The 19,330-nt window shown below is 42.6% G+C and overlaps 2 protein-coding genes across 2 annotated transcripts in view; one reads left to right on the top strand and one right to left on the bottom strand.

Moving 5' to 3' along the window:
- Positions 1-1,634: 1,634 nt before the first annotated feature.
- LOC308089246 (uncharacterized protein) overlaps positions 1,635-19,330 on the bottom strand; it is a 33,845-nt gene continuing 16,149 nt past the window's right edge. The window contains exons 7-16 of the mRNA XM_080433860.1: positions 18,788-18,941; positions 17,476-17,628; positions 15,501-15,538; positions 14,587-14,616; positions 13,372-13,538; positions 12,175-12,410; positions 11,219-11,479; positions 8,603-8,702; positions 7,095-7,491; positions 1,635-2,208 (exon numbers count right to left, since the gene is read on the bottom strand). Coding sequence (XP_080289986.1) covers positions 2,141-2,208; positions 7,095-7,491; positions 8,603-8,702; positions 11,219-11,479; positions 12,175-12,410; positions 13,372-13,538; positions 14,587-14,616; positions 15,501-15,538; positions 17,476-17,628; positions 18,788-18,941 — 1,604 coding nt within the window. The 3' untranslated portion in view covers positions 1,635-2,140. The remainder of the gene's footprint in view (positions 2,209-7,094; positions 7,492-8,602; positions 8,703-11,218; positions 11,480-12,174; positions 12,411-13,371; positions 13,539-14,586; positions 14,617-15,500; positions 15,539-17,475; positions 17,629-18,787; positions 18,942-19,330) is intronic.
- Positions 4,958-5,657, top strand: LOC308078370 (UMP-CMP kinase-like; the record flags this gene model as incomplete). The annotated part of the gene is made up of 1 exon (XM_080419497.1): positions 4,958-5,657. The coding sequence occupies one exon, from the start codon at positions 4,958-4,960 to the stop codon at positions 5,561-5,563; it is 606 nt and encodes a 201-aa protein (XP_080275623.1). The 3' UTR covers positions 5,564-5,657.

The following is a 19,330-nucleotide window of genomic DNA, read 5'->3' as shown; positions in this document are numbered from 1 at the left end:
ATACTGCTTTGATGTTCCATTTCGTCGCCGTCAGGGCAGAAAACCTCTTATCTCCATATTCTGACTTTTTGTGTTTTTTTTTCGTTCATTAACGCCCTATCAAAAGTAGCAGATCTACAAGCTCGTTTGCATTGTGAGCTTGTAGATCTGCTGCTTTTGCTGTTCTTGAATTTGAATCCTGAAAAGTAACAGTTTTGGACATAATGAGGTTTCCACCCGACAGAGAGGATTTTGATACATCTCATACACATTATGAATGCTGTTCTTTTCTTTTCTTTTCTTTTTATCCCACGATTTTTGTAACCCGTTTTTTTTTCACCCAGTGCCAATTGCCTATGTAATCCTGTGCTCTACTCTCCCTCTGCCAGCCTATAGGAGAGCCTAGAACTGAGCTCATGCCTCAATGCATGAGAGCTAACAAGCCGCTTCTTATCACATGACAGGGGGGACGTAGCGTGTGGAAGGAACACGTTCATTCCAACCAGTTCCTTTCCCCTCCATCAGGCGCCCCGGCTGACCAGGGGGAGGCCAGGGGCCTATAGAGACCAGGATTACTGCATGTTTTTGGGAGGGTATCTATAGGGGACACGGGGAGAACATGCAAACTCCACTATAGGCCCTTTCGCCAACCGGAGGAGAGAACACGCCCCCAGCGCCCACATCGTCCCCGGCGGGAATCGAACCCAGGGCCTTCTAGCTGTGAGGCGACAGCGCTACCGACTGCGCCATGAATGCTGTTCAATTTCGTATCATTATGGTTAATTCTGCTGTTTGTCTGACTTTTGATTATTTCAAATACATATAGTTCTATTTGGACGTTACGTTTTATGATAGCTATTACATTGCATATGAGGGAAGTGTAATTATTACATTGTGATATCTATGTAAATGCATACAGTAGGATTAAAGCAGCACTATGTAACTTTCCGCTTCTACCCCCGATTTGAACCCGTTTTCCTACGCAAGTGCAGACATTTTTACAATTGTGCTAATAGAGCCTGCCCGCTTGCTCAGGGGATAAATGTAATCTTGACCATCATGTCAAAATGCGTGTCAGATCCTGTGTCTAGGTGAGACATGACCTTTGACACGATCTAAATGTCTCAATAGAAGAGCAGGGAGACAACAATACAACCACCCCAATTGTATAAGTTATATTGCAGGGGTCCTCAACAGGCGGACCGCGGTCCATGACCGGACCGCGGGACACCTCTCTGTGGACCCTGGGAAAATTATTTAAAAAAAAAAAAGATTTTTTTTTTTTTTTTTTTTACCCTAAAACCGAAATAAAGTAACAAAAACGGGGGGAAAAGTACCCGAATCCGCCAAAATCCGCGAAAAAATCGCGCGCGCACGCTGCGCGCGTGCATGTGCGGACCCTAGCCTTATTCAAAAACGTATTTGTGGACCTTCAAGATTTGTTGTTGAGGACCCCTGTTATATTGTATTAACATGTCAAAAGTGATATAGTGCCGCTTTAATCCAAACGATGGGGAAGCAGGGGGTGTTCAACGATAATGTTGTTTCTCTACCACCAATTTACAGCATAATAATAATAATTTGATTTTAACTTTCTTAAACATACACAGTACTTAATGATCATTTGTTTTAGCTTAGAGTGTAAATGTCTTGAAGTGGGTCTATTCAAAATGACATTATTACAGAATAATGAGTGGATACAAAAATAAAAACCTGTCACCCTGTGTGTGTGTGTGTGTGTGTGTGTGTGTGTGTGTGTGTGTGTGTGTGTGTGTGTGTGTGTGTGTGTGTGTGTGTGTGTGTCTGTGTGTGTGTGTGTGTGTGTGCGTGTGCGTGTGTGTGTGTGTGTGTGCACACGTGCGCACACATTTGTATACGTAGACACTTGCTATAGTATTCATGTATTATTATCACTGCAATCATTTTGTACCTCTCACTTAAAAACATGTTCCTCTCTAATCAATATTCAAAAGTCCCAAATAGACAATTGCAGCATGACATTTATGGACGATCGTTGCTGCTATTCTTTATTATTAAATGTCTGTTGTCGTTTTTATATTGCTGCTACAAGGCTGTGCTGTGGAACCAAAACCAACCAAACCAATTATGTAACAATCGAAACAAGTCTTGCATCTTGAATTTGATGACATCCATGTTGTTTTCAGTTCAGGAAGACACACACGGCAATTAGAAGCACTCCCACAGTGATGCTGGAAGACGCTTGCGGAGCTGGAGGAAGAGACAAGAGGACAGCATTTAGCAGTGGTGGGAAAAGTACTCACATTTCTTACTTAAGTAAAAGTATCAATACTGCAATATAGAAATACTCTGTTACTATTTACTTCAGTAAAAGTACAAAAGTATTGGTATAAAAATGTACTTAAAGTACCACCTGTATGAATGAATGAACCATTGTAAAGCGCTTTGAGCACTTGGAAAAGCGCTATAAAAATGCAATTCATTATTATTATTATTATTACAAGCTCACAATGCGTCGCATCGCGACGCATTGTGAGCTTGTAGATCGGCTACAAAAAAGTATTTATTTTCTATCAGTTACACACCCCATGAAGCCTTGAATTCATGGATATTGGCGCATTCCAAAGCCAATAATTTGATGACCATGGCGGAGTTTGAGTCTCCTACCGGAGACACGGCCGGTCATCAAAATATTGGCTTAGGAATGCAAAAAAATAATAATAATCTCCATGAATTCAAGGCTTCATGGGGTGTGTAATTTTTGGGGTGAACTACACCTTAACAACCGGTTGGAGTTTCTAGAACAAGCACAACCCCTGCACAACCCCTCTAGCCTGGTAAAGCCCCTCCCTACGGAAAATCTCATTTCCATTTGATTTCAGGAAGGAGTCTGGCATGAAGGCTTGTTTGGCTTTTTGTCGTCGTCCACCAAGTGGACGAGCCTATCAGCGTCCTTAGCCTGGTAAAGCCCCTCCTCGCTCATCGTTCTGTGATTGACAGCGAAAGTTGGTCAATCAGGTGGCGAGTTCGAGTGAACCCGAATGGATCGGAGTGCAGCCGACCAAAATGGAACGGCAGCCATTGTTTTTTGTGCGCTGTTTTCGCCTGTCTTTTAAAACTTCAAAACGCTCTCTAACTTCTTTTTTGAGGCACGGAATTTACTTTTAAGATATCGTTCGGATAGAATTCTAGTTGTTTAACTTCATCTTTGTGGTCAATTAATCATGACAGAGCCTATTTAAAAATAAAAATTCAGAGAACCGGCAGGGGCGGGCAGTGACACGCATGTATCCGATTTTGGGCATGGCCGTCTCAAAAGTCCCGTTGCGTCACATTAGTCTGGAGGTGGTAAAAATGCACTGCTGAAGGGGAACACTGCTGATTGGCTGAAGAAGTTGTCAGTCAACGGTATTACTCCCGCCCAACTCCAGCCCACAGCCAAATTGCCGAATGGGCGATCATGCCAGACTCACTCCTGAAATAAATTACAAATGAGATTTCCGGAGGGAGGGTTTACCAGGCTACAACCCCTCTGCCTGGCTTACAATTTACAACATAGGTTCCCACGGTCAGACATCTGCGTCAGAATAAGCGAGCTCAGGCGCATGCCAAGGCGTCAAGCGCATCAAGTTGTGTCGTGGATTGTGGGCAGTGCCGCTTTTCTGGTGTGTAGTGTAGCGGGTTTAAATTACGTCGGAGTGGTTGGCTCACCGAAAGAAAACAACAAGCAAAAAAGCCTGCCAGGCTGGGGTCAACCACGCCTCTGAAGCGTATGTGTGTGTGTGTGTGTGTGACTATCAGGAATACGTGTGACCAACCGACGTGCACTTATAGGCACTTAGCAGACGCTCGTATATCCAAACAAGCGACTTGCAAAGTTCAAGAGCAGAGTAAATGAACATGAAACCTAGTCCCATATTTCACAAGTTTTCACGACCCCTGGATAAAGAGCTTGGCAGACAGACCTCTTGGTGAGGAAGGGTACTGATCCACTGGTGAGGCATTGTGAGCTTGTAGATCGGCTATTTTCAAATGGCCGAAAAATGTATATAGGGCTGAAGCCTGAAGTGGTTGATGTATGTTTTCTAATAATAAATCTACAAAGTAACTAGTAACTAAAGTTTTTGTTACGTCTCGCTCCTCCTCGCCTCCACATCCTGGTGCTGTGGTCTCTCTGTACCCGGCAGCACCACCAGAGGGCTCCATAGCACACCACAGCACACCTCAGCACACCTGTGTCCCGTTCCCAATCTCCTCACCTGGTCGTCATCTGCAATCACCTCCAGAGGCTACAAAAGCCTGGCTTGCATGCAGCTCGGTGCCAGATCTTCACCAGTCTATGGTTGGTAAAGTATAGCCAGCTAGACTTAGATTCCAGTGTTGTAGAGTTATAGCCAGTTTAACTTTACGCAGTTACTGTGCACTTTCCCTCCTTGTGAATCTATTACTGACCCTGCTTCTCCTCTCTTCTCCAGTGTCCGGGATTCCTAGCTGAGTCGTGCCAACCTACGGAGCCCACACCCCTCTTCCCCCCACCTTGTTCTTTAACCTCCTGTTAATAAACTCGCCCGGGTGGGCTTTAACCCTTTATTGCCTCCTCCTTGCTGTGCGTTTGGGTCACACACACACGGGTCATAACAGTTTTCAAATAATCATTTGCCTCTGAGATGTAGTTTAGAAGTAAAAGTACTGAAAATTGGAAATACTCCAGTAAAGTAAAACTACCTCAAAATTGTTCTTACGTTTGTCAGTCATACAGTACGTCACAATCTATGACGTATGACTCCAAATTTGGGCGGGGTTTCAGTGTGATCATAAAACCCATTATGCCGACTTATATAATGACTTAAGCTAAGAAAAAATTCATTCAATGTCCAAGTCTGTTGTGCCTCAGTGCTGTGGTGGTGTGCCCCGGTGTCTACGGTGTATGGTCTTCTGCGTATTGTCGGTCTGTCTGTTGTGTACTTTCACAGCTCGGAGGAGAGTCATGTCGTCGACGATGGCGAAGCCGCAGGTCGTGTTCGTTCTGGGGGCGCCCGGCGCGGGGAAGGGGACCCAGTGCTCCAGAATCGTGGCGAGCTACGGCAGCTACGGCCGCTACACCCATCTGTCGGCCGGGGATCTCCTGAGGGCCGAGCGAAGCCGGGAGGGCTCCGAGTTCGGCCAGCTCATCGACGACTACATCAAGGAGGGCAAGATCGTTCCCGTGAAGATCACCATCGACCTGCTCAGGAAGGCGATGGAAGAGACCATGAAGGTCGACGAGCAGAGGTGCTTTTTCCTCATAGACGGCTTCCCCCGCAACGAGGACAACCTCCAGGGATGGAAGAGGGTCATGGACGAGAGGGCGGACGTCAGGTTCGTCCTTTTCCTGGACTCGAACATCGAGGTGTGCGTCGACCGATGTCTCGAGAGAGGGAAACGCAGCGGACGCACGGACGACAACCGAGAGAGCCTGGAGAAACGGGTCCAGACCTACCTGGAGTCCACGCGGCCGATAATCGACCTGTACGTGCGGGAGGGCAAGGTGCGCACCGTGAACGCCTCTCGCAGCGTCGAGGAGGTGTTTGCGGAGGCGAAAGCCATCTTGGACAGAGAAGGTTGAGTTTGGTGAAAGTTACCTAAAAAAGGTAATTTTCACCGTTACCTTTCTAGTTTTCAACTGCATTTACCCTATAATACACTTATCGTTTAAAAGTTCATTCATATTTCTTTTCACTTTGTCTTGCCTTCAATTCTTTTTTTAATCTCTTTTCGTTCAAGAGTATGTGTAGGCTACGTTATAATATGTGTGACTGAATTGGAGGTACTGTAGAGGAGCAGTGGTTCTCAACTTTTTCAGGTCACGGCCCCTGCTTTCTCAGGTGATATTTCACAATTTGGCCAATGTATAATTTGTCGATTACTTTTGACGCAGTAATAGGCTTCGTTTTTATTTTGTTTCAGTATTAAAAAGGTCTTAAAAAGTCCTTAAACTGTCACTTTAGAAATGTGCAGATACCCTGTATACATTCACTATGTATATTGTATGTTGTTTTTTTTACTGTTGAGTGAGAAAACAATGTTACAAATCATGTGGGGACCCCCCTCCTACAACTACAACAAATTGAAAAAAGTTCAGTTCGGTTCAGCGTTCTGCAATATTAGCTACAGACAGACAGACAGACAGACAGACAGACAGACACACACTGTGTAAAAAACAAAAATCAGAAAAGGTATGTTGATCGATTGGTCCTGGAGCGTGTTCCTGTTCCTGCTACTCAGGCACACGCGTGTGTGTGTGTATGTTTGTGTGTGTTAGGTTAGGTAAACTAATTGTGATCGATGAACGGTGCTTCATGCATCTCTCACGTGTTTCTGACATTATTTATGGACCCTGTGTTGTGTTTGTTTGTCAGTCTCATACTTTTCCCCCGATGAAGACCAATCCCGGTCGAAAACATGTGGGCTTTTAAAAATGTTGTAGACATGATTAAAGTACTGTGATTTTACGCCCTCTCCGTAAAATCATAGTACTTTAATCATGTCTACAAAATATCCTTAATTCAATAAAACCTGGAATACATTTATTTTTTTTGCGTTGGCTATTCAACAATAGCAGATGTACAAGCTCACAGCGTGGCACGAAGTGACACGCTGTGAGCTTGTACATCTGCTATTTTTGATCATTTTTTTGAAAAATCTTGAAGGTGAATTATTCAAAATGTTGAATAATTTTGAATTACGAAACAGTTTGAGAACTACTGATGTAGAAGGCATTTGGAGAATCAGTCCTCAGGTCTTAATGGGGTTTAAAGGGATAGTTCACCCCAATTCATGGACATTCAATTCAGGAACGCATTCCTAAAGCCAATAATTTGATCACCAGCGGGAGTATGGAGACTCTTTCAGTCTCCTACCGGAGACTCCGCCGGTCATCAAATTATTGGCTTAGGAATGCGACAAAAAAACAAAAACAAAATCTCCATGAATTCAAGGAGTAATCGATAGGAAAAAAAAGTAATTTTAGGGGTGAACCATCCCTTTAAGTACCTTGATTTTCCGCCCTCTCCGTAAATCTTTTGAGTGCTCGAATCTTTCCTCTTCCTCTTTTTTCAAATCATAACAGTTAGTTAATAGCGGATGTGTCTTCTTACCGTGTGAAGCGGTGGGCTGTGCTACTGTAGCAGCGGTAGCGGCTAAATCAACAGCCTCAGTAGCACCAGGCTCAGTAGTGGGAGCAGTAGTAGCTGTAGTAGCACCAGCAGCAGCAGTAGTAGTAGTAGTAGCAGTAGTAGTAGCACCAGCAGCAACAACAGCAGTGGCACCAGCAGCAGCAGCAGTAGTAGCAGCAGCAGGAACAGTAGCAACAGCGATAGCCGGAGCAGGGGTGACCACCAGGCTGACCGTCCGGCCGACCGTGATTCTACTGCCTTCGTAGCTGTTCTGCACAGAGCGCTGAGCACGCGTTGCCGTGCTGTTGCACTGGGGCACGGTGCAACTCTGGCCCGGCATCGTGGCGATGCACAGGTACACGATGCACTCCATGTACATCTGCAGGCAGCACAGGACACATTACTTTAAGATCAGTGGTTTTTTTCAACTTTTTTCATGCCCCTAAGGACCCCTAAATTGATACACATTTGGCCGCGGACCCCCCCATTTGAAAATGTTTTGTGCTGGGGACCCCCCAGAAGCAAAGATTTTAGTTTAAAATGTTTTCAAAATATATATATTCAAAGATTTGCACACATTTTCAAGATTTTTCAAAATATAGCAGAAATATAGCAGATCTACACTCGGCACTCGGTGCCGCGCTATGAGCATGTATATCTGCTATTTTTGAATAGCCATAGCTAAGTGGTTAAAATGATTGTGACGCTATGTTAACTAGCCCCCTCACCCCTCCCCAAAGGACCACTGGTGGTCCCCGGACCACTGGTAGAGAACCACTGCTTTAGATGGTTTCTGTCATTCATGTTTTTTTGTTTTACAATTTAGGCATTTAGCAGACACTCTTAATCCAGAGTGGTTTACAGTAAGCAAGGACAACACAAGATTTTTTTAATCCTACTATAATTCTACAAAGCTCTGTAGTGGTGAGGTGGTGAGGCCAGAATGCATTCTGCCCGGTTCTCCTCCGTGGCTGGAGCAATTGATCTGAATTTGCACACAGCCATTGACCATTACCATGTGCACGGAACAGCGAAGCCAGTTTTTCGATCTCACCAAATCTCAGCTGTTTATTAGCGTTTTTATGTAAAAGAATGTCGCCATGGTTACGGCTGCCCAGCTGTGGGATGGCCCCTCAAGCTATGGGATGAACTGGCTCCCGGGTTGCCAGATCATGTGCGCATATCCCCCCACGGGTATGGACTAGTAAAATATAATGGAGGTTTCTCGTGTTCTTTTGTAATGTTTGCTTGTTTTCTGTATATGGGGCCTACGGATGGAGATTAGCATTCTTGCTAAATCCGGTGTATGTTTACACTACATTTTGTATGTAATGTTCATCAATATGCGCTGTCCAAATATATATATATATATATATATATATATATATATATATATATATATATATATATATATATATATATATATATATATATATATATATATATTAAAAACAGAAGGAAAAGAAGGAAAAGAAAGAAAGCAGACGCACCGAAGATCCCGTTGACTGCATGGCGCTCAAGTCCATGCGGTACACTTTGGAGTTACTGTCTGATGGAATGATGTTCATCGTGCTGCCATTGGTTGAACACCTACAAGGATGGAGAGAGTCCATATGGGGAGAGATGCAATTATGATTCAAACTATAAAAAACATGCTCTGTAAATACCAGTGGTGTAAAGAAACTAAGTACATTTACTCAAGTACTGCACTTAAGTACAATTTTGAGATTTTCTTTACTTTACTGTGGTATTTCCAATTTTCAGTACTTTTACTTTTACTCCACTACATCTCAGATGCAAATATTCAACTTTTAATCCACTACAATTATTTGACAGCCTTAGTCACTAGTTACTTTGTAGATATACATTATTATATTATAAAACACATATTAACCACTTTAGCCCTATTTTATACCTAGGCTATTTGAAAATATCCGATCTACAAGCTCACATCACATCGCGATGCGTTGTGAGCTTTTAGATCTGCTATTCTCAAACATTGTAGTACTTTTACTTTTTTCTTTTTTTCCCCCCCAATTTTTAATCCCGCGATTTTGTAACCCTTATCTTTCACCCGGTGCCAATTTTCTAAGTGATCCTGGGTGCTACACTCCCCCCCACCAGCCTAGGGAGGCCAGGGCCTCATGCCTCCTTCAACGCATGAGACAACTGACCTTCTTGTCACCTGACAGGGGGGAGTTTCCCCGGTAGGACGTAGCGTGTGGAAGGAACACGTTATTCCAACCAGTTCCCTTCCCCTCCATCAGGCGCCCCGGCTGTCATGGGGGAGGCGGCATAGCGACCATGTTTTTGTGAGGGTATTAACTACCCTGAGAGACACAGGGAGAACATGCAAACTCCACACAGAGTAGGCCCTTTCACCAACCCCACCTAGGGCGCTGATGACGCAGGTGGAGAAGACACGACCCCACAGCGTCCCCGGCGGGAATCGAACCCAGGACCTTCTAGCTGTGAGGCGACAGCGCTACCGACTACACAAAGTGTTTTTATATTGTGGTATTGCTACTTTTACTTAAGCAAAATATCTGAGTACTTTTTCCACCACTGGTAAATACACATTTAAAGCTGCACTGCGTATAAGTTTCCACTTCCACCCATGGATTTGAAACCCGGTTTCTGCATGGGGAGCAATTAGGGGTTAGAGGTCTTGCTCGGGGACACACGTCGACACATTGCTGGCCTGGAATTTGAACCTGGGACAACCAGGGGCTCTGGCTCCCCAGGCGGGCTCACTAACCACTCGGTTATTATGGAAAAAGTACTCAGATATTAGTAATAGAATAGGTAATTGTTTTTTTTTTTTTTTTTTTTTTTTTTTTTTTTTTGCATAATAAGGTTAAAGTACTATATTCTGATAGTAATCATTGCTACAGAGTGTTTGTTCGGTCACAGGGGTCTCTCCAGCTCTTTAAGTAAACAGAATATAAGTATATTTTCAGGTAAGTGACAACATTTAAGCCAATCAGGAGAGAGCACTGAAAATGCATTTTCAGACATGGGAGACTCCTTTTACTGAACAAACACTCTATAGCAATGAGTACTATCAGAATATAGAGCTATTTAACACTTATTCTAACCAAAGTAAATCACTTACCCTACCTTCATGTATAAGTAGCATTACCAATACCAATATAAAAATACTTTGTTACAAGTAAAAGGCCTTTGTTCAAAATGTTACTTGAGTAAAAGTACAAAAAGTATTGGCATCAAAATATACTTAAAGTACCAAAAGTAAAAGTGTTTTAAAAATGTTTGAAAATAGCAGATCTACAAGTTCACAACGCGCCGCGATGCGACGCGTTGTGAGCTTGTAGATCGGCTATTTTCAAATAGCCCAGGTATACAATGTACGAGTACGTTCTATAATATAATAATTGATAATTGCAAAGTAACTAGTAACTAAAGTTTTCAAATAATTGTAGTGGAGTAAAAGTACAATATGTGCCTCTGAAATGTAGTGGAGTAGAGTAAAAGTACAGGAAATTGGAAATACTCCAGTAAAGTAAAAACACCTCATAATTGTACTTAAGTACAGTACTTGAGTTATTTCACACCACTGATTATGGCCGTCCCATAGCTAAGTGGTGTAAAGATGTCAATGAGTGAACGAACGAATCAATGAATGAATCAATCAATTACTCAGGGACGTGCAGAGAATCTTAAAGGGACAGGGGCTAAAATTTCAAAAAGGGCACTTTTTGGTAAAAAATCCGAAAATAGCAAATCTCCAAGCTCACAACGCGTCGCGCTGCGACGCATTGTGAGCTTGGAGATTGGCTATTTTCGGTGCGTGACGCCGCACTCAACTAAGTATAATCAAGATTCAAGCCAATACTGGAGATGCAATTCTTTCAACATAAAATGCTGCGTTCAAGTTCAGGAGATGGCAATTCTCTTGAACGCTGCGTTCAGGTATGGCATGGTAAGAGTGCGTTTGCATTTTTTTCCAAACTAGTAAGTGTAACTATACATTCATGGTCTGGAGAGGGCACTTCTACAGATGGGTAAAAAAAAAGGGCAGGGGCCCCTTTGATGTCTATGTGTGCACGTGGCGTGCCTGCAATCAATCATTTTAGTCGACTAACCCGTTGTCCATCAGAACATGGCCAACCCTGGCCATGTCCTTGCTCTCGGCCTCCGTGCACTTCTCCACCAGCAGCTCGACTCGGGGCACGCTACAGTCGGACTTCACGCTGAGATACAGGTATTCCAGCTTGGACCCCATGGCCGCCCCCCCGGAGGAGCCTTTGTTCAAAGCGTCCAGCCAGCTCCCAGACCCACGCCGTGACCATGACGCGTCGCGCTGCGCCCGCCCCCCTGCTTGGGCGCGGAGGGGGCGGCGAAACCTGGAGGACAAAAGAGGAGGTATAGTACCAGTTTCCCGTTAGACAGACGACCCACCCCCCCTTTTTTTGTACATAATCTTTTGTTTTTTTGTTTTTGTTTTTCATGCATTTTTTTGGTATTTGTTTTGTACATATAGTGTTTTTTTCTCTGTATTTTTGTGTTCATATTTGAACCGTTTGGTTGCTACTATATATATGTCTATGAAATGAATCCTCAATGGAAACAAGACCGCAAGGACTTTTTTTGGACGGACCTTTTAGACCAGGGGTCTTCAACGTTTTCAGCCCAAGGACCCCCTAGCTGAGAGAGAGATGAAGCAGGGACCCCCTCTATATTGTATAAAATTGTGTTTTAGATTCAACTTTTTTTGTTTACGTTTACTGTTCTTTTGTCCCTCTACACACCTAGACCTCTTTGCCAAAAATAGCCAATCTACAAGCTCACAACGCCTCGCGCTGAGCTTGTAGATCTGCTATTTTTGGCTAAAGTTCTCCTCAGAAAAGAGAGTGGTTAAGGTAAAAAAAAAAAAAGTCATTTCACACAAAGATTTGGCGGACCCCCTGTAGTTACTCTGAGGACCCCCAAGGGGTCCCGGACCCCCTGTTGAAGACCCCTGTTTTAGACAAATAATTATAAATGTAATTGTGATGTTTACATTTTTTTTTTGCCTAATAAAAACTTAAATCAATCAAACCTGGTCGTGGAACTGGGCTCAACCAAGGTGAACTCCAGCCTGTAGTTCATGTCCGCCACGGAGCCGCCGAACACCTCCGCGTTGGTGGGCATGCTGACGTTGAAGACGGGCCCGCGGGCCACGAGGCCCGGGATCCGGCAGGCCAGGGGGAGGACCAGGTTGGGCAGCCGGCTGACCGTGGTGAACGGGCGCACGCTCCTCAGGGTGTTGGTGTAGACCAGCTCGGTGCCAGAATGCTGCAAGGGGGGGGCAAGGGTCAGTTTAGTCAAATTTTCCACCAGTGGTGTAAAGTAACTAGGTACATTTACTCATGTACTGTACTTAAGTACAATTTTGAGGTATTTGTACTTTGCTTGAGTATTTCCAATTTCCAATACTTTTACTTTTACTGGAGAATTTCCAATTGTCCAATATACTTTTACTTCTACTCCACTACATCTCAGAGGCAAATATTGGTACTTTTACTCCACTACAATTATTTGAAAACTTGTGGTTACTAGTTACTTTGCAGAATTGCAGATACAAATTCATAATATCACATTATAAAACATACATTAACCACTTCAGCCCTATTTTATACATGGGCTTTGAAAATAGCCGATTTACAAGCTCACAACGCCTCGCATCGGCGCGTTGTGAACTTGTAGATCTGCTATTTTCAAACATTTTTAAAACACTTTTACTTTTGGTACTTTAAGTATATTTTGATGTCAATACTTTTTGTACTTTTACTCAAGTAACATTTTGAACAAAGGCCTTTTACTTGTAACAAAGTATTTTTATATTGGTATTGGTAATGCTACTTATACATGAAGGTAGGGTAAGTGATTTACTTTGGTTAGAATAAGTGTTAAATAGCTCTATATTCTGATAGTACTCATTGCTATAGAGTGTTTGTTCAGTAAAAGGAGTCTCCCATGTCTGAAAATGCATTTAGTTTTTAGCAGATTGTAGATCTGCTATTTTCAAACCTTTTAGTACTTTTACTTTTGGTACTTTTAAGTACATTTTGATACCAATACTTTTGTACTTTTACTCAAGTACATTTTTTAATTCCGGACTTTTACATGTAACAGAGTACTTCTACATGTGCAGTATTGATATTTTTACTTAAGTAAAACATTTGAGTATACTTTTTTTCCCATCACTGCCTGTCTGGCGCGCACCTATATAACGATAAACGAGGCATCATCGTACCACTGTCTTGGTCCCACAGCCGGTCAGGGAGATGAGCGCGGTCAGGTGGGTGCTGTTGTATGTGACGGGGCAGCCGGCGCTGTTGAGCTGCAGTTCAGACAGCTGGATGTTGTTCAGACTGGACACCGACAGCACCAGACTCATCTCTGTCGCCTCACACGTCAGGACTGGAAGAAAGCACCACACGGTTTAGAGTTATTTATGCAGTGGTGGAAAGTAACTAAGTACATTTACTTAAGTACTGTACTTATCTGCTATTTTCAAATATTTTAGTACTTTTACTTTTGGTACTTTAAGTATATTTTGATGCCAATACTTTTGTACTTTTACTCAAGTAATTTTTTTATTCCGGACTTTTACTTGTAACAGAATATTTCTATATTGCAGTATTGGTACTTTTACTTAAGTAAAACATTTAAGTAATTTTTCCACCACTGTATTTATGCCAAGGGTTCCCAAACTTTTCAGGCCGTGACCCCCCCCCCCCCAAAAAAATCTTATTTGAACTGGGGACCCCCCCCCCCCCCCCCCCCACTGAAAAGCACAGGCGGGAGGAGTAGAACGGAGTGCTCTACATCTTCCCGGTGAGGGCTCCTCACTGGCAGGTGAGTCAATAGGATATACAACAGCAGTGACAGCTGACAACACACACATGTGGGGAGGAATTAATTGGCAGAACAACTAAATTGCGGAGAAAAAAGGGTAAAAGAAATTAAATCAAAATGACGACAAAAAACAAAAAAAACAAAAAAAATCTGAATAACAAACACATGATTTTGGGCGGGAAACCCCTATTTGTAACTATACCTTTCAGGACGGGAAACTCTTTTGGGGTTCCTGTTACTATTGTACAGTATATAGCAACACATTTTTTTATTGTAATTTTTGAATAAATATTTGAAGTTTTTCAGAAAACTTAGGTCAGGATTTATAAGGTGTTTTTTTTAATCGGCCTCAGGTCTAAATGGGTTAAAGTACTAGTGCTAGTACTGTTAGCGACAGAAGTATATTAGGAACTTTAAAAATCTAACTATTCCGATTAAGAAGACTCATAATTTTAATTTACTTTCACGAGATTGAATGATGATTTTGCTTATTTATTTATACATTCTAGTATCAAAGGACATTGTCTTTTGACTTTATTATTATTATTATTATTATTATTATTATTATTGTTATTACTACTGAATTGTTGTAGTGAACCGTATCACTGACCTGATCCTGCAGGAAGACCTTGAACTTGTCCTGGAGAGAGAGAGAGAGAAAAAGACAACAAAATAAACTCTTATAAAATGTGTGCTCAAATCAAATATGATAAATTCACAACTGCACACAGTCAATTCCTGGATTTTAAGTACACAGTCTAAAGTCTAAGTGTAAAGCTTTATACCCTGTATATACTGTAACACAGGGGTCTTCAACAGGGGGTCCGGGACCCCTAGGGGGTCCTCAGAGTTACTACAGGGGGTCCGCCAAATCTTTGTGTGATATTTTTGGCAAAGAGGTATAGGTGTAGAGGGAAAAAAGAGCAGACCAAGTAAACAAAAAAAGTATAATCTGAAACACAATTTTATACAATATCGAGGGGGTCCCTGCTTCATCTCTCTCTCAGCTAGGGGGTCCTTGGCCTGAAAAACGTTGAAGACCCCTGCTGTAACATGTATATATACTGTAACATGTATATATACTGTAACATGTATATATACTGTAACATGTATATAACAACGCAATGTGACATAGCTCTGTTTAACAAAATGCTGTACCCCCTCCAACTGTATATTATACTTTCCACATTTTCTTAAACTGTTTACTATTATATTTTGACACTTGCTTTGGCAATGTAAACGTATGTTTTCTCATGCCAATAAAGCTCATTTGAATTGAATCGAATTGTGTGTGGGGGGGCCAGGGGGGAGAGAACTCCGACTCAGAGAGCGAGCGTGCAAATATAATCTTTTTCTTTTTTACATTTGGACACCCTCTGAGATACAAATGGATAAATTAAAAGAGAGATTTTTTACTGTGTCTGAATCACAGACATGCATCAGAACTCTTAATAAACAGACGTCAGGGACGTAAGTGGTAGTTCGTCAAGCAAAAGTCCTTGCGTTGCTCGGTGAAGATCTTACTTTGGTACAGCCACAGACATCTGGTATCAGACTGCAAGCTGTAAAACACAAACAGTGGAACTTCAGACGTCTTCTCATAACAAAAATACTCTGGATATTAGCAGTGTTATATCGCCGTCATTGTCGGGGTGGAAACCTCATACACGCATGTCCAAAACTGTTACTTTTCAGGATTGAAGTTCAAAAACAGCAAAAGTAGCAGATCTACAAGCTCGAAACGCGTCGCGAGCTTGCGATCTGCTACTTTTGATATGGTACCTTTATTAGAAGGATAACCCCTTGAGATGTATCATCTCGTTTTCCAGAGGGTCCTTATCACAACAATACAGAAAGTACTATAGACAAAACAATACAACAAATACATCCATGCATACTGTACATAAATAAGACAAAACAAACTTGACAAAAACAAAACAAAAGCTCTCCTGAGACTGTCCGCTCCCACCCCACCTGAACACTAGGCCTGTCCCCCACCTGAACACTAGGCCTGTCCCCCACCTGAACACTAGGCCTGTCCCCCACCTGAACACTAGGCCTGTCCCCCACCTGAACACTAGGCCTGTCCCCGACTAAGGATTTGTATAGTCGAATCTGATTGGCGACTAAATGCCAATAGTTTTTTTTTTTTTTTCATGCTTCGACTGAGAGATTGGCAGTTGAATCAGTCTGATTCGACTGCCAATCTCTCAGTCAAATCATGCAAAAAAATACGTTATGTAATAGAGGAACATTCCATTTGGGCTGTAGGGGTGCTTAGTGTCTGATTTAATATATACTATTGGTTTCTCCCAATAAATCATGATGTATATCCTATTTTTGGCAAACCATTAGTTAACTAATTTAACAAACTAGGCCAATCTTTCAGTCGAATAATTAAAAAAAGAAAGAAATTCGACTAAGAGATTGGCAGTCGACTCAGACACCCCTCGACTAGTCTCGCGTCACCAGACAACTATTCCACAATCTCTGAATGCTATATAGAGTCTGGAACTCCACTTCCCGAAAGCTGTTTAACGGAAGTTGTTCAGACCGGAAAGACATTCGACCAATCACAACGCGGTGCCCGCGGACCCGTAGTCCCAGTGGAAACAGAACCGAGGCGGAAGCATAGAGTCATAGGAGCGGAAGATTCATGTTATTTGTGCGAGGATTGTTTATCACAGAAAATTGAGAAAAGTATCATGGAATTAACACCGAAAAAAATTTGAAAGAAGACACTAGTAGACATAAACGATGTCTATGAGATTCGTTGATTCCAGTCGGACTCCTTTGCGCCACTGCACAATGCTAAAACGGAAGTGGGTAGGGGAGGGGCATCCGCTTTCCCCTTACACATGTTCAGAGCTTCCGAGTCCCAGACTGTATGCCGGAAACATTTGTAAATTGTGGGAGGCAACAGTCTGGTAACGCGAGACTACCCCTCGACTAATTAGTCGACTATTCGACTACTAGAGCTCAGGCCTACGTGAACACCCACAAAATAACAGACCTCATGCATTAATGTACCCATGTAAAGCTAACTGAGCAAAACACAAGAGTAGCAGCTACAGACCGTTACATACATGCGGTAACGTGCATTGACATGCCCAGGCGAATACACAGAAATACAAACATGCACATGCTTTTTGGAAATTAAATTGCAGTATATTCCCTATAGTTCAGAGGGACAGATTATAGAAGACAGAGAAAACAATCAGTTAGCCTTTAGAAGCAGGAGCAGATTATTTGAAGATGAGTAAAGATAGATGCTTTAAAAAATATTGAAGGAGTTAATAGATCTACGGGAACTGGGAAGATTAATGTGTGACCCTGTAGTATGATCAAGTAGGGCGTTAATTTACGACAAAACACAACAAGTTTAAAATACGAAGATAAGAGATTTCTGCCCGACAGCAACGATATCTTAATTATAAATAATAATCTTGTACTGTTTTTTCCCCCCCCTGTGCACACAACGTCCCACAGCGCCACCTACCTGTTGGTGTTGGCAGTGTAGCAGATGGGCAGGAGGGGGGCCAGTGAGTTGGGACCTCGAACCCATGACAGGTTCATGCTGGCCAGGGAGCCTGCAGTAGCGAGGTTAAACCTGAAGAGGGCAGGAGGACCCACCACCGCTATCTCTGAAACACTGGCCAAGCCACAGAGAACAGAGACACTTTAACTGACAGCAACCAGTTCTCTAAATCAGGGGTCTTCAACAGGGGGTCCGGGGGTCCTCAGAGTTACTACAGGGGTCCGCCAAATCTTTGTGTGATATGATTTTATTTTTTTATCTTAACCACTTGAACCCTAGCATCCCTTTTCTGAGGAGAACTTTAGACACAAATAGCAGATCGACAAGCTGCGAGGCGTTGTGAGCTTGTAGATCGGCTATTTTTGGCAAAGAGTTATAGGTGTAGTAGAGGGAAAAAAGAACAGTAAACGTAAACAAAAAAAGTTGAATCTAAAACACAATTTTACACAAAATAGAGGGGGTCCCTGCTTCATCTCTCTCTCAGCTAGGGGGTCCTTGGGCTGAAAATTCATTCCAATGCATTTAAAATCAGTGGTTCCCAGTGGGTCAGGGCCATTTCTTTAATATTAAAGAAATTAATGTTCAAAAGTTTTCCAAAATAAATAGCAAAAATTGCAGATCTACAAGCTCACAACAATGCCTAGAGATGCGATGTGTTGTGAGCCTTTTGTACAGGGAACTATTAAAAAGGGCTTAAAGGGGTAGTTCACCCCCAAAATAACTTTTTTTCTATTGATTACTGACCATCTGGAGCCTTGAATTCATAGATATTTTTTTGTTTTTGTCACATTCCTAAGCCAATAATTTGATTATAATAAATGTGTCCCCATTGATTCCGGTAGGAGACACAAATGCATTTGTGTCTCCTACCGGAATCAATGGGGCTAAATTTATTATAATCAAATAATAAAGGAAGGAATGCGACAAAAACAAAAAAATATCCATGAATTCAAGGCTCCATGGGGTGAGTAATCAATAGAAAAAAAGTTATTTGGGGGGTGAACTACCCCTTTAAGTAGAAAAGGGCTTAAGTGGTTAATCAGACTAATCGATAGTCAATTCTAAAACATGTTTTGGTATTGATTCATTGACATGATTATTTTAAATTGAATTAAAAAACACATTTCTCTATTATTCGATTAACCGCTAAAGTAACTGAAAGAATACTCGCTAACAAAGTCCACCAAAATATATATTGTTTTACAGGTTCAACTTGATAATCTCCCCTGAAAACAATGTGTTTCATTGATGTTGAATTCATTGAACATGTTACCTCTCCATGGGATACCTCTCCAGCTGTGAGATGAAGCTGACGGTCAGGTCGACCTGCTCGTAGAGCAAAACGTCCAGCAGTGCGTTCTCCCTGGGAGTCTGGCTGGAGGCCAGAGGCTCTGCACTGCACGGAATCAGTGGAGTCGGCTGCTCCACTGAAACACAACACAAACAGTCCATGAGCCAGAGAGAGAGGGAAAAGAGTGGGACAGACAGAGAGAGGGAAAGAGGGGAGAGACAGAGAGAGGGAAAGAGGGGAGAGACAGAGAGAGGGAAAGAGTGGGAGAGACAGAGAGAGGGAAAGAGGGGAGAGACAGAGAGAGGGAAAGAGTGGGAGAGACAGAGAGAGGGAAAGAGGGACAGAGACAGAGAGAGGGAAAGAGTGGGAGAGACAGAGAGAGGGAAAGAGGGACAGAGACAGAGAGAGGGAAAGAGTGGGAGAGACAGAGAGAGGGAAAGAGGGACAGAGACAGAGAGAGGGAAAGAGTGGGAGAGACAGAGAGAGGGAAAGAGGGACAGAGACAGAGAGAGGGAAAGAGTGGGA

Source organism: Gymnoscopelus braueri, assembly GCF_963280865.1.
Source record: "Gymnoscopelus braueri genome assembly, chromosome: 1".
Taxonomy (NCBI): domain Eukaryota; kingdom Metazoa; phylum Chordata; class Actinopteri; order Myctophiformes; family Myctophidae; genus Gymnoscopelus; species Gymnoscopelus braueri.
This window is presented reverse-complemented; position numbering and strand designations above follow the sequence as displayed.